At 35.6% G+C, this 13936-nt stretch overlaps 1 protein-coding gene across 9 annotated transcripts in view; it reads left to right on the forward strand.

Annotated features, from left to right (window-relative positions):
• Window positions 1–13936, forward strand: part of LOC144434773 (uncharacterized) — a 30283-nt gene that overhangs the window by 11775 nt on the left and 4572 nt on the right. For 6 of the 9 annotated variants that reach the window (XM_078123256.1, XM_078123260.1, XM_078123261.1 and 3 more), the window contains exons 4-18: window positions 36–233; window positions 870–1205; window positions 1762–1889; window positions 2047–2194; window positions 2553–2681; window positions 3039–3124; window positions 7133–7325; window positions 7916–8245; window positions 10146–10496; window positions 11273–11335; window positions 11602–11676; window positions 12147–12310; window positions 12711–12752; window positions 13452–13728; window positions 13890–13936. The exon at window positions 13890–13936 is cut by the window's right edge and continues 70 nt beyond it. In XM_078123256.1, coding sequence (XP_077979382.1) covers window positions 36–233; window positions 870–1205; window positions 1762–1889; window positions 2047–2194; window positions 2553–2681; window positions 3039–3124; window positions 7133–7325; window positions 7916–8245; window positions 10146–10496; window positions 11273–11335; window positions 11602–11676; window positions 12147–12310; window positions 12711–12752; window positions 13452–13728; window positions 13890–13936 — 2567 coding nt within the window. The remainder of the gene's footprint in view (window positions 1–35; window positions 234–869; window positions 1206–1761; window positions 1890–2046; window positions 2195–2552; window positions 2682–3038; window positions 3125–7132; window positions 7326–7915; window positions 8246–10145; window positions 10497–11272; window positions 11336–11601; window positions 11677–12146; window positions 12311–12710; window positions 12753–13451; window positions 13729–13889) is intronic. The other 3 variants (XM_078123262.1, XM_078123263.1, XM_078123264.1) reach the window with 3 other exon arrangements.

Consider the following 13936-nt stretch of genomic DNA (forward strand, 5'->3'; position numbering starts at 1 on the left):
TATTATTCTTACTTCATCTGATTAACATCATTCAGGGTCGACATTCTCATTATGTTCACATGATGAAAAAGATATGAATAGAGTTGACTTACCAGGACATGAACTTATCAATCGCGAAGATAAATGGATGCTGAAGGTCGATAACCTTACTTTGAGAGAAGATGGTGAAATACATCAATGGTGGTTTGGTGCAACTAAAGAAATTCTAGGTCAAACACTTACAGAAATAAGAGGTGAGAAGACGATATAGATAAGATATATTTAAATATATTGAGGGTCGGGGTAGATAAAATTATCATGCTCTTTACCAAAGATTCCACGACGTTGATTTCTGTCAGTGATTATTATCAAATGTAAACCGAATGCCTTTCGTAGGGGGTATTGTTCCTAAATTCTTGGTATCATCAAAATGCATAAAATTTGAAGCATGCATCGTATAGGATATTGGATACGTCAGTATTTTCTTCGTCATCATCAATGTAATGTATGCACTAAGTCTAAAGATACTTGAAGCGTGCATTGAGATACTGCATAAAATTACTACAGACACAGACAGACAGACGGACAGACGGACAGAGAAACAAACAGAGGGACAAAGAGAGACAGACATACACAGTCATATATTCCCTTACGCAAGGTAGAAATGGCAAAGCAATACCTATGCTCTCGCGCATTTCAATGTACATGTATAGTGTTCCTTTTATATTGTGTACTGGGATCTTATACTCCTTATATTTACTTAATTAAGATATCATTTGACTCTTACCGCAAGTTCTTACAATCCTAAGCCTTGCCCAATTATGAGAGTTGATTGATATGATTGTATTGCATTGTTTGCTTTAGCAAATAAATATTATAACTTTATACAGATGTGAAAGTCGGAGATGCATTATTAAATGTTACGGTATCAGGAGGAAGGAATTCGACTCTCTCGCTCATATTTAAGGCGCTGAATATAACCGACGTCAACCTGAAGGACAGTAATCGTAATATTTATTTTGATTTTGTAAATCTTAATGGGAAAGCAGCTCAATGCCACATATACTCCAATCCGTCGGACGGCATCAAAATTTCACCCTCTCATCAATTCAACAACTTGGCAGTAAATTTCTGGAACTTCAATTGTGATATGAGTGGAAAGTATACTCTTACGCGATCACTTGATAAAGGAACCAAAACCACAGTTATTGACGTCAAAGTAAAAGGTTAGTTTAAAACGAGGACGTACAGAGATAGAAGGACATACATACAGACAGACAGACAGACAGACAGACAGACAGACAGACAGACAGACAGACAGAATAGATAGAGAGAGGGATAGGGAAGAGAGATACCGAATTCGAAATAAAGAGACTTGACAATATATGTATGTCTGTCTGTCTGTCTGTTAGATTGAACCTCCCATCCATCCATCCATACATGCGCCCACCAGCGTAGAGCGACGGAGTGAGAGAGAGAGAGAGAGAGAGAGAGAGAGAGAGAGAGAGAGAGAGAGAGAGAGAGAGAGAGAGAGAGAGAGAGAGAGAGGAAAGAGGGATACCGAATTCGAAATACAGAGATGACAATTATCTCTGTCTGTCTGTCTGTCTGTCTGTCTGTCTGTCTAGTAGATTGATCTATTTATCCGTTATCATTCACCTTGCAGACTTACTCATTTTATAACATATTGCAAACCATTTTATAAGTTCATATCCACATGTTTTGAACAGGAATTTGGTTTGCCATGATTGATAATTATATCATCGGTTATTTTTTTTTCAGAGGAAATAGAGACCAATATAACGATAGTAAAGCAACCCGAGTATTCTACTGATACAGCGGAAATCAAATGTTCATCAAACAAAAAGATTATTTCAACGAAGTGGTTCGTTAATGGATTTTTTATTCAGGTAATTCTAAGATTTTTTAAATCTTACTAACATTTGTTCAAAATATTCAGTTGTCGTGACTGTCAAATGAGGTGAAGCATATACATTACTCAACAAGGATCAAATTGAGTATATTTCATAATTCACATTTGAAGAGTCTTTTCTTTTTTTCTCAAAGGATGGAGATACATTACGCAAGATTAGCACTGACGAGAAAGAAAGTATGTTGACGATAAATTGGCACAGCGATGGAGATTCTATCTATAAATGTGACATTCATGCAAACTGTTCTGTCGAAAGTAAAGAAATTATCTTGGATACCAAAGGTATGGATATGTAAACAACATTGACACAACAAATGACAGTAGAATTTTGAAACACTCTTTTTAAGCCTTGTATTATAATTACATAATTTTAAATTGATTCTAAAGTAACTCCATCTGCAAACTTGTCTGACAATATCTTTAAAAAAAAATAACGTTCACAATATCTATAACGTAAATCTTACCCACAATATTTGCATTTTGGTTCAATGAAAATTGAGGAATTAACTTAGTATTGGGGAGCCACACTGTCACTATAAAATTACAAGATTATCGATTCAAAGAGATGGCAAACTCAGCACATCTTTTCATATTTCCCTAACTCGAAATAAATCACCTGCTTTTAAATTCATTTGGTAAGGGCTGACTTCGTGTCCTGCATGTGACTGTCACTGCCCAACGACACAAGTAATCCAGACAGAGACAGTAACAGTATCAGAAACAGACACGTCAACAGAAACGGAAGCAGAAGCATGCTCTAGCAACGATGGTAAGAGTAGTTTTTAAAAAAATATCCTATAAATTATGATCTTATACATGTTGTATTAAATCTCTTCTGAGTCTGTCCCATCCATTCTAACTTGTTCACGATCAATGCAATGTTATGGTAAGACTCGAACCTAGTATAAGGGGTCAATTGATACAGTCTTGCCATTGCCCTTATGATACAAAACACACTCCTGTGAGCTTTGAATTAAATTGTAGCTTTTCTCGAATTAGAAACGTTGGAGAAGTATGTCTGACGATTTACTAAAATGCTGTGTTAAACATGAATTATTATAGATGAGAGTCTTCAATTGTATTAGAATAATTTGAAATCTTACCATTGTCCTTTCTTTTTCCCCAGGAATGGTCAATGGTTTTATTATATCTTGCGCATTCAATGTTGTACTGGTGTGCGCAATTTGTATTCTTATTTACAAGCTATATAAGGTACGAAGACAAGGGCATTGACACAATTCAATTGTCAATTCCTATCTATATTCCATGTTATTTTAAAACTGTTACTATTCAAGGATGCTTTTAAATGAAAACAATTTCGTACAATACATTGCAAATGCACACTGGCCTCGAAAATTACAGTTCTACTGTGAGACAGTACATATTCCATGTAGACATTGATCAATTAAGCTAGATATTCATACTGAAATTGTCTTTTAGGTTATTCTAAATGGGAGTCTTTCCACTTTATGGTCAAACAGAATTATACCTACACATAGCATTATCATAATGCGGGAAATTTAACTGTAATATATGCAAAAGTCGAGCTAAAACAAATTGCATTCATTATATTTATATTGCATGCATGTGGCAATTTTTCTTTCACACACACACACACACACACACACACACACACACACACACACACACGCGCGCGCGCGCGCTCGTACACACGTGCGCTATCTAACAATTACTGCTTATATATATATATATATATATATATATATATATATATATATATATATATATATATATATATATATATATATATATATATATATTGTTTTATATGTATCTAGGCAAATAGGTACACTCCTGTACCTAGTGGTGCTCATCCAGATGATAATAAACTTTGACAACATTCACGGAAGTTTTATGCAGAGAATAACCTAAGGGGTGGACCATTTGATATCCTGGGGGGGGGGGGTAATATCAATGCCCCTATACCAATGTTACATGGAAACCTTTTTTAAGCTATATATTACTTTAGCTTTTTGAAGCTTGGCAATATTACCTCAGAGTCTATGAATAACCTAAAAATTGCCTAAATAGAAACAAAAAGCTCCAGATCTGCCAGGGGAAAACCCCTTCGTCTCCCTCACCCCAGAGGCCACTCATTCGTTAAACCAACAATAAAAAACTTCAAAAGCTTCTAGGGGAGACCCCCTAGGACCCCCATAAGGGGTAGACATGTCCCAGTCTCAAATTAAAGTTCTTCCCTCCACCTCTCACAATCAAGATGCTATGAAACTTTATTTCAAAAATGTTTCAACCTAATATAGTCGCTTTTTACATGTTAGAGCTGTCTTGTAAAGCTTGGAAATTATTGCCTGAAAGTGTCTGTGATTAGCCTAAAAATTGGCTTTAGGAGTAAAAATCCTCTAGGGCTTCTAGGGCGACACCCCCTAGAAACCCCCCCACCCATACACACACTCACACAAAGAGGTGGACATATCCCAATCTCAAAGCTCTTCCCACTACAGCTTAATGTCAAGATGCTATGAAACTTTATTCACGGAGGTCAGTGACTTTTTGTCAACCCAATGGAAAAAAAACACTGACCACCCCCTATTCCCCCAAGGCTGGAGAAACTGACTGGCCTGTCTGAATGTTTGAGCTCACCAATCAAGTTTCCGATTTGCATTTTCAATTTTCAGAGTGTCATCATACCATGGCATAAAAGCTGTCAATGATGTTTATTTAATTGAAAATCAAACATGTATTGAAATATGTTTTTTTCTAAATATAATCTGTGTGTGATAGAACAGCATCTTTTACGCTCTTACCCTGTGCGAAAACCAAACAGAAAATTGTGACAACAAAAGTAGGTGTTCAACATATAGGCGTAAAAAAATCTGGATATCTCAAAGAAGGAAAAAAAAAGTTGCCAGCATAGGCGAAAGAGAAAAAAATTTATTCACAGGCAAGCAGGTGTCAAAAAAGTAATGACTCTCAACCAATCTTCCAAGCCCCCCCCCCCCCGGATATCAAATGGTCTACCCCTAAGCGATAGATGAGACCTACAGATGGCACGAGATTTGTTGTTCCGTGGGCTACAAGTCGGGAATGTTACATTTCACAGTCTACCTGGAATGGAGAATGATGTAAATGTGTACTGAATACCAACTGTTGGTGGGAAAGACATATATTCTACAGTTATCATTCAGCCAAATGATTTAGGTTTTATTTGCATAATGAATTTAGGCAATTAGGCTATATCTTAAGACTGCATACTTCAATTTCGATATAATTTAGTATATTCATTAAATATAGCAAAATACATTTGTCCTATAAGATTTGTTGATGTACCTTACGGTGTTAATGAATAATTTGCATAATTAATGAATTTCGGTAATTAGGCTATATCTTAAGACTGCATACTTCGATTTCAATACCATTCAGTACATACATTAACCATAACAAATCGTATGTAGCCTATACACTTTGTTGGTGTACCTGACAGTGTTAATGAATAATTTGCATAATTAATGAGTTTCGGTAATTAGACTATAACTTAAGAATCTACATTTCAATTTTGATACAATTCAGTGCATACGTTAACCTTAATAAATCCCATACGTCCTGTAAAGTTTATTGATGTACCTCACAGTGTTAAAGAATAATTTGCATAAGTAATGAGTTAGGTAATTAGGCTATGTCTTAAGACTGCATACTTAAATTTCAGTACCATTTTTACCTTGTTGTTTTGCAATTTCTCCCAATATCAAGCTACTGCTGTTTGGTGTGAGCCATGTGATCGTGTAATTAACGCAGAATCTCGGGAAATATACACTTTCATTGAACACATTCATCAGGTGTAATAAAGTATGATTTATAACAATATTATGAAATCTATAAGCCTACGGAAATAAATTGTTGGTCTTCAACACTGTTGTTCACGATCTAGCCTACGTGTATTACTTCGCAAAATTGTAGTAACACTGTTGACCTTTACATTGACCTCTATATATTCAATGCACTGTGAGAGCGCAATGTGTGGTTTGAACAGGGAGTTTGAATTATATTTATGATAGCAAGACGATACCCCTTACGGAAGGGCATTCAGATTAAATCTGGTCTAAACTACTGTACGGGTGGATTTTACACAATTTATAGCTAAGCTAAGGAGGTGATATAAGCAGTAGCACAATCCGTATATGTTCCTTGTTTTGTATCACCTTTGGACAAGATTTAAAAGAAATTGATCGCATTTAACACCAGCAGTCTCAATGTACTACAGTTTTTTAGTTATGCCCTTTTACGATAAATGTGATAGCCATTCAGTAAAAAAAAGTATGAACACCACTAGTTATTATTCTTTTATTAGTCCTTAAATCATACAGCTCACAACTGTACAGAATCAATAAAAAACAATATACATAGACCCCCCTGAAAAGGGTGAGTGAACGCAAAGACAAGCTACAAATATACACAAATACAACTTACCATCGATTTAATAATCTGACGGCTGATGGGACAAATCAATATTATTTATATATGTGAATCATTTGTAGTTATACATGGGCCACTTGTGTGTTTTGCTTACACAACATGTAATGTGTCGTTTTTTAATAAAGGGACTTGAAAGTTCGTATCCTGTTGCTGAGTTATACAGGTTATTATTCGCTTCTTGCTCATCTATATCATTTAACATGAAGTTTCGATGGCTTTCAAAAGAAGTGAATATTATTGAACACTAATTTGTTATTTTAAAGACGCAGCTAATGAAATCAGCAAAATAGAAAATGAAACAGAGTATTCTAAGAAAAATTGTATTTACGTGCGAGTCGAATCTGCTTTAAAACAAATTGCAGACAATGTCAATATATAGGAGCTATGTTTTTACATACCAGTATTTGTGAATCTCCGATTTTACTGCTGTTTGTCGTGATAAGAAATGTAAACAATACTTTTGAATGATGCAACCATAGGTACACATATCGAAACATGTCGAAACATTTCCATGATGTCATAGTATACTTGTAATAGTAAAGTAGAACTCATGCACGTTTATCATACGTTAATATGTTTCTTTAGAAAATTGCAATAATTTTTTTTAATGTTTATATTTGTCTAATGTTTTGCTATTTCATCGTTCGTAAAATTAAATGTATTATATAAACATCTGATCGTGTAACGACATCATATGTATGAAGTCGTAAACTAAAGACGGACATCAGTAGTGGAAAATAAATAACTGATCGGACCTCTATTGTTTAGCGTTCCCGAACTCTGGGGGCTGATGCAACTTCGCGGTTTGGTCACGTGAGCTCAATGAACGCTCTAGCAATAACAATATTAAATGATATTCCCTTCGTTCCGGATTTGTCGAGTATCCTCGAATGGGCAATCATGTCGATACTGAGTTGGCTGTCACTGATGTATCTTGGAACAATGGCATTGTTTTGCACAGGTTAGTGGGTTTATGCATATGGTTTCCTATATTACGATCAATGACATATCTTGAATTAATTAAAACTTGTACAATCTAACTAACACTTCATATATTTGCATTGCTATTAACAATCTGGAAGCTGTTCGGATAGATGGATAAATCATCTCCAAATTAATCGGTGATGTCAACCTATGTTGTCTTTGGTTTGTTATTCTGTTTGTATAATTTTTTGAAAAATAATATAAATATTGCAGTCTTCGAGGCAGTATTTATCAGCCTGTAACGCCTGCCTTACGACTTTTCTCGGAAGACCTTTTCCTTATATGGTGCGTGGGTCACACTACACAAACGCTGCCCAAAAATGGAAGACTTAGTGATTACCATAGAGTTCGTGTTAATTTTTTGAGTGTGTACACGTGTAAATAAGCAACCAGTGTCTCAAGTAGATTGGAATTTTAGATATCGTCGAAACTAGGCTCAAAACTAATGCCTGAGTTGTTAATCACTGTAGTTTTAGTTTGTTTATCATGACGTAGTTTCAGTAACCGATAATAAGAGGATATACAAAATAAGAATTGTCAAGCCTTCGTTTCTATATATCCCTTTAGTTCAACGTTATGTTTGTGCTGAGAAGTCCTCATTGGTGATATATGCAAACGTGGGGTCGTCAGTCGATTTGTCCTTTCCCTTCGGAGATAATGAAGGAGAAGAAATATCGATGGTTCGCTGGGAAAGAATGGGTGGCCAGTTTCTGACTAAGATATTAGCAGGCAGTGAAGCCAAATACTGTTATAACTGTCGAGACAAGTATGAAGTGGTAGACATGTCAACCTTACGGATAAAGACGGTGGAATTATCTGACGATGGTGAATACGATCGGTTTACTATATTCACTTCGAACAGACAAAGCAGAGAACATGTTCAACTGTCAGTTGGAGGTAATATTATGATTAATTTAGGCTACGCCTATTTCTAAGTGACGTTGCTAGAGGGCAGTGTTCAACTCTACACTTTGAATTGTTGTACTCATGTAATTCTTGTCCTCGCCCCAACCACACGCAAAACGAAATGGGTCCATTTTATACATGTACACTGAAATACTAAACTGTATACTCGTTTCGGAAATGGTATATTCCTCGAGCAGGAAATGTCAGCGAAACTTTTCTCAGTTAATCGCTAACAATTCCCGTTGAATAAAAATCAATGAAATGAAAATAACAAATAACTAATTACTATATACAGCAAGGTGTCAAATATGACACCTTAATTCAAGTTCAGTTCAGACTGATGAAACTGATAACCAGAAGGTTGCGAAAATCATGCACCACAAATTATGGCACCATCTGGCGCAACTAGATTTACTACATTATAGTGTCATTCACCCATAGGATGTGACAAACTATCACTGTAATTGTTCGAAAGTGTGACGTGTCTGGAGTGACCTACCCTAAATGCCTGTAATTCATTATGCCCGTGTTGGTCAACCTCAGTCAAAAATCTTTTGTATAGAGAGGTTTGGTATCTACAGGGTTGGGAGATGAACATGTATTTCTTAACATATTTTCACAACGTTAAAGGATAATGACGCACATAAATGGGCAACCAATACAAAAGATCGTCCAAAACTTATACAATTATTATTCGTTTAAGCTGTCTCTTGGCATTGAAAGCTAACAGACCGCATCTACAAAATGTACTTTGTAAATTCAGAATTTCTGCTCATAACTTGCACATAGAAACAGGCAGAAGATGTATTAATACACACAGAGACCAGATATTCTGTGAACATTGTAAAACGGTACTTGAAGACGAATACCACTTCCCCCCTTACTTGTTGTCCCTTGTACACAGACATATGCACAAGACAGAAATACATTCCAGCATGTTATTATAAACAACCACACTATGACAAATTTGTAACACTCATGAAGACCAATTGCATGCACACACAAAGAAATCTCGCCATGCATCTTTCGTTTTTCGTGACAGAAACCAATAATGTATTTATGTATTTAGTTATTTTCACTTCATTATCTTATTTATCATGTATTCAGACACCGAAACACATGGTTTTTGTATGACTTTAGCTTTCTAGTGTCTGATATGACAATTTGAACAGTTAAGTTTGTACGTAAGGCCAGTGGCCTGAGAGTACTGATATGAATAAAGGATTGATCGATTGACTGTAATCTCTTCTCAAGCGATTATCTCGAAAATGAAATTACCAAAAACACAGTCAGACTGAGTAAAACTCCACGTACACCAAGATGTAGATTTCAGAACAGAATTTGGGTTAAGTAAAAGTCCTCACCTGCTAGTAATTATTTTGTTCACAATACACATGTGATTAAAAGTACTTCAGTATTATCTATATGTCCTCAACTTTTTTTTAATGGGGAACAGAGACGAGGCTGGTAATCTTAGCTGCGTTTCTTTATGTTTAGCAGGATCCAGAAAAAGATATTTTCAGCAACCCTATAACTTGCGACCTTTCCTATCTAAATAGATTTTTTTTTAAAAATGCGAATCTTGCTCAGAAGAGGCGGACTGATCAAGTTTCGGGCGAGGCATTCTGGGAAACAAACAAAGTTTGGGCTACATTGTAAATGTCTCTTGATGCAATAGCCTCAGTACTTCTGTTTGGGCAATCGAGGCGACTTGTTGGATTTCTAATTTGAATTAGGCAAGACAGCAAGCCACTAATTTTATCGAAAATTGAGAATAGTTTTCTACATGTGCAGGATCTCATATCACCTTATATTGATCATTATGCTATGTGTTTGAGTGCAAAATGGCTACAAAATTCCAAACTCTTTTCTCCTTTACAAATCTTAACAGAATCATTCAAGTTACAGATAAGAACTGGAGACAAATTCATCGATAAACAGCGTCGTATAATTACTCGCTTGATTATGACGTCATTCACTGCATTTTGCGGAGCTAATCTTGGGAGTCCTCAGGCTAATATCACGTGGTACATAAATGGTGATGAACCAGTGTCACGCCATAACGACATTTCAACAGAACTTTACCATCAAAAAGTTGGTACGGTATACAACAGCACTAACCTGTTATACATTGAATCATTAACCCTGAATAACACCGGTAACTATACATGTATGGCAATCAATGCAGGTATGAAGAACTATCGCGAGATCTCGTTCACATTAAATGTCGAGATCCCAGCAGGTATGTTATCACGGTACTACCTTACATGATTACGTGAGTCATGTTGAAAGTTCCTAGAGTTTGTTAAAAAAAAAAAACTGAATTGAATTTGTGCCCAACGGACTTCTGCTGTGGGCCCCATTGCCTACTGAGAATAAGCAGACATGTATATACAATAGGTGAATAATGAATATTCATGTTGTTTTCGCTGAAGATAAGAGTCACGAATATTCATTGTTACCTATTGTATGTATGTCTGTTGAATAACATGAAATTTAACGATGAGGGCCCATGCAATAAAAGCAGTACTTTACAATGAATGAGACACAAGTTCAACTTGTCGTTTCTCTGAAATTGAGTGTAATGCGTAGGTGACGTAAAATCTTGAAACTATTCACCAGAACCTAAAGTTTATGAGATTGTCTGTATTTCCTGGATTAGCCTTCCTCTTTGAAATATTGCAGACAAATTCGCAACAAAATTAACATCGTCTTGGAACTCCTTGCCTATACGTACGAACTGCATCTTTCACATCTTCGCTACTGACGTGTTATGAAGTCACGAAGTGGTAGTATAGTACATGTTGTCATTGCCTATCAAACAAAAGTATATTATATATATATATATATATATATATATATATATATATATATATATATATATATATATATGTGTGTGTGTGTGTGTGTGTGTGTGTGTACACACATTTTTGTCAACCTTTACACGGTGAATTGTTCTGTTTAAAATATGTTATTAATCATTTTCACGTTCACGTTGCCTTCGATTTTATTTTACAGAGAGCACAATAAAACTACCTGTAACGACGAGAATTTCTATATTTGAAACAAGCACGGCCACAGGTATTTACATATATACACTTAGATAATAGACATAGCAGCGCTCTCAGTGGCACTGTGATCAATTTGACTGCAGAAATTTCAATCGCCATCGAAAAACTACAGAGATTTAGGAGCTATATGCCAGGGTGAGCGCATGGAAAAGTCCATTTATACAGTATATAAACGACAACATCCAATAAGATTCGTGTTTTTATAGTATGGAATCGGGACAGCATCCCATTTCTAAACGAAATTGTAATTTACTGTCATTTATTGTTCTCTTTCAGATTTCAGACAAACATCAAACTTTCCTAGTTTCTCATTGTTAGAATCAACAAATGGCACACTTGAAGAATTACCAGGTATCACCAATACAATTCAAACAGTGTCGACCGAAACAAGGGTCGAACTGGTTCGGCAAAAAATCATCCGAGCATTATATTCAGTGTCCCATATGATCATAACTTTTAGCTGTCACTATTTTACAGTAGAAAAGCCGTGGACATGATTTGCTAAGATAATGGTATTTCACAGAGAAGAAATGTAAAAGTGATAGTAACAGTAAAAGTGTCGAGTCAGATGATGTACCTGTAGAACCATACGACGCCTTGTTTACGGTGACACTGTTTGTAATTATAACAACCCATGATGTCATGCAAATTTTATTTTGTAGTGTGTTGCATTAGCCATACTTCACTCATTGTGTGTGCAAATGTGCTAATAGATAATATCTCCTTTCATTTCACAAGTGAGCTTAAGCCACTATATTGCTACTTCTGTTTAAATTTTGATGTTATCATCATAACACAAATGACTCTGTATTTTTTTCCAGATGATCAATTCGGTACATCAAGTGATGGTGCAAACAAGTTTAGATTTGACAAATTTACGATATTGATATTTGTCCTTACTGCTCTGGTCATTGCAGCACTGATACTGATGTTGGTATTACTGATACTATGTTGTAAATGGCGAACACCGCGATCGAACGGACATGTAAGAATGGATTCAACTCACCTCTTTCCAACAAAAATTATCCCAGTAAATTAAATTATGGACTATGGATTACACTAGATTTGACAATATTGATTATTATATAGATTTGTTACCTTTTTATAGTACTATTATGTAGATCTACTGAGATATATTACGTAAGTTAATCGCCAAATGTTGCCATGGTGACTCACATTCATTAGTTTGGCGTACGGTTTCTAGAGGGCGCCCTCTCAAATAACATTACCTAAATGTGGACAATTGACAATCGGCAAGCTGTGGCGCAGCATGCCATTCACCGTCGACACATTACATTGAAAGATACTGTTTGAATGTGCTTGGTCTCTAGGATTTTTCAATAATAATCATATATATCAAATTATACATGTATTTTCTTCCGTAGGAAGATGGCAAGTACAACAGTGATGACGTCAGTGTGTCTGCTGTAAGTATACTTTTAAAGAATCCGTCACACTCAGATAAGTCACTATTTCAAATGCAATATAAGCCAATTAACCTGAAACAGAGCTAAATATTGTCTGGCTAAAAAAGTCATTACCACAGCTGCATTTTATCACTTGGCAAGACAAAAATGTCCTTCGAAACCTGCACTAACTGCAACCGGAACATTTTTATGAATTGTTTTTGTTAGGTACAATAACTTACTCGTAATGTGATCTTACACATTGAATCACTTGTAGGTAAACATATTTTTGTAGCTGTATTCGCGATAAATCAAATCAAATTGATTTTGGGGGCCACATCCAAGAATAAGCGCCCTCGACGGCGATAACATTTTTTTAGTGAACATATCTTTGGTTATTTGATTAAAAAATGTTTCGATTGCAGCTAGTACAGGTTTAAGAGTGTGTATCACCTAAAGTTAGCTAACCTAAAGATAAATGTTGGTAAGTATCCCAAGCAAGACGATAAAATGTAACAAAAAATGTAAGTAGGATATTTATCACACAAAACGACGTTTGGTTTCAGATTAACCGGTTTCTTTGTATTCTACTTGGGGAAGATGTTAACACTTTCAACAACAACTTTACCAACATTTATCGCAAGCTGTTCAATTTTTGGTCATCCACCAACAACCAAATTTCCTACATTCGCTATCACAAACACATAATCTATTCCTTAGGTGTCACAAGTCAGCGAAGAACATGAAATGAATGCTACTGAGGAAGAGGAAACTAGCGTGGATAGGCTACAAGTTCTTGACCTGTTGCTCCCCTGTCATGAAATCGATTCACGAGCACACAACCCTGATGGATGGGAATTTCCACGTGTAAATTTGTATGTTGATGACAATGCAATCCTTGGACATGGTGAATTTGGTGAGGTTAGAAGGGCTGATGCGTTGAATATTGACGGTCAATCAGGTTCTTATACTCCCGTAGCTGTGAAAGTGCTGAAAGGTGAGCATGTAATCGTGTTATGTGATTTATGATAAAAAATGAAGTCCGTCGAACAGACAGTATGTACACTCCTGACATTTGTACAAACTAAATCCATTTTCTTCTTTCAACTTTTAAAGATTGAAGTGTATCTACTTATTATTCCGTATGTTTGTTTTTAGATTCTGTCACTCAACAAGCAGACAAAAATGACTTTTTAAGGGAGTTA

This window comes from Glandiceps talaboti, chromosome 5 (assembly GCF_964340395.1).
Source record: "Glandiceps talaboti chromosome 5, keGlaTala1.1, whole genome shotgun sequence".
In the NCBI taxonomy this organism is placed as follows: domain Eukaryota; kingdom Metazoa; phylum Hemichordata; class Enteropneusta; family Spengelidae; genus Glandiceps; species Glandiceps talaboti.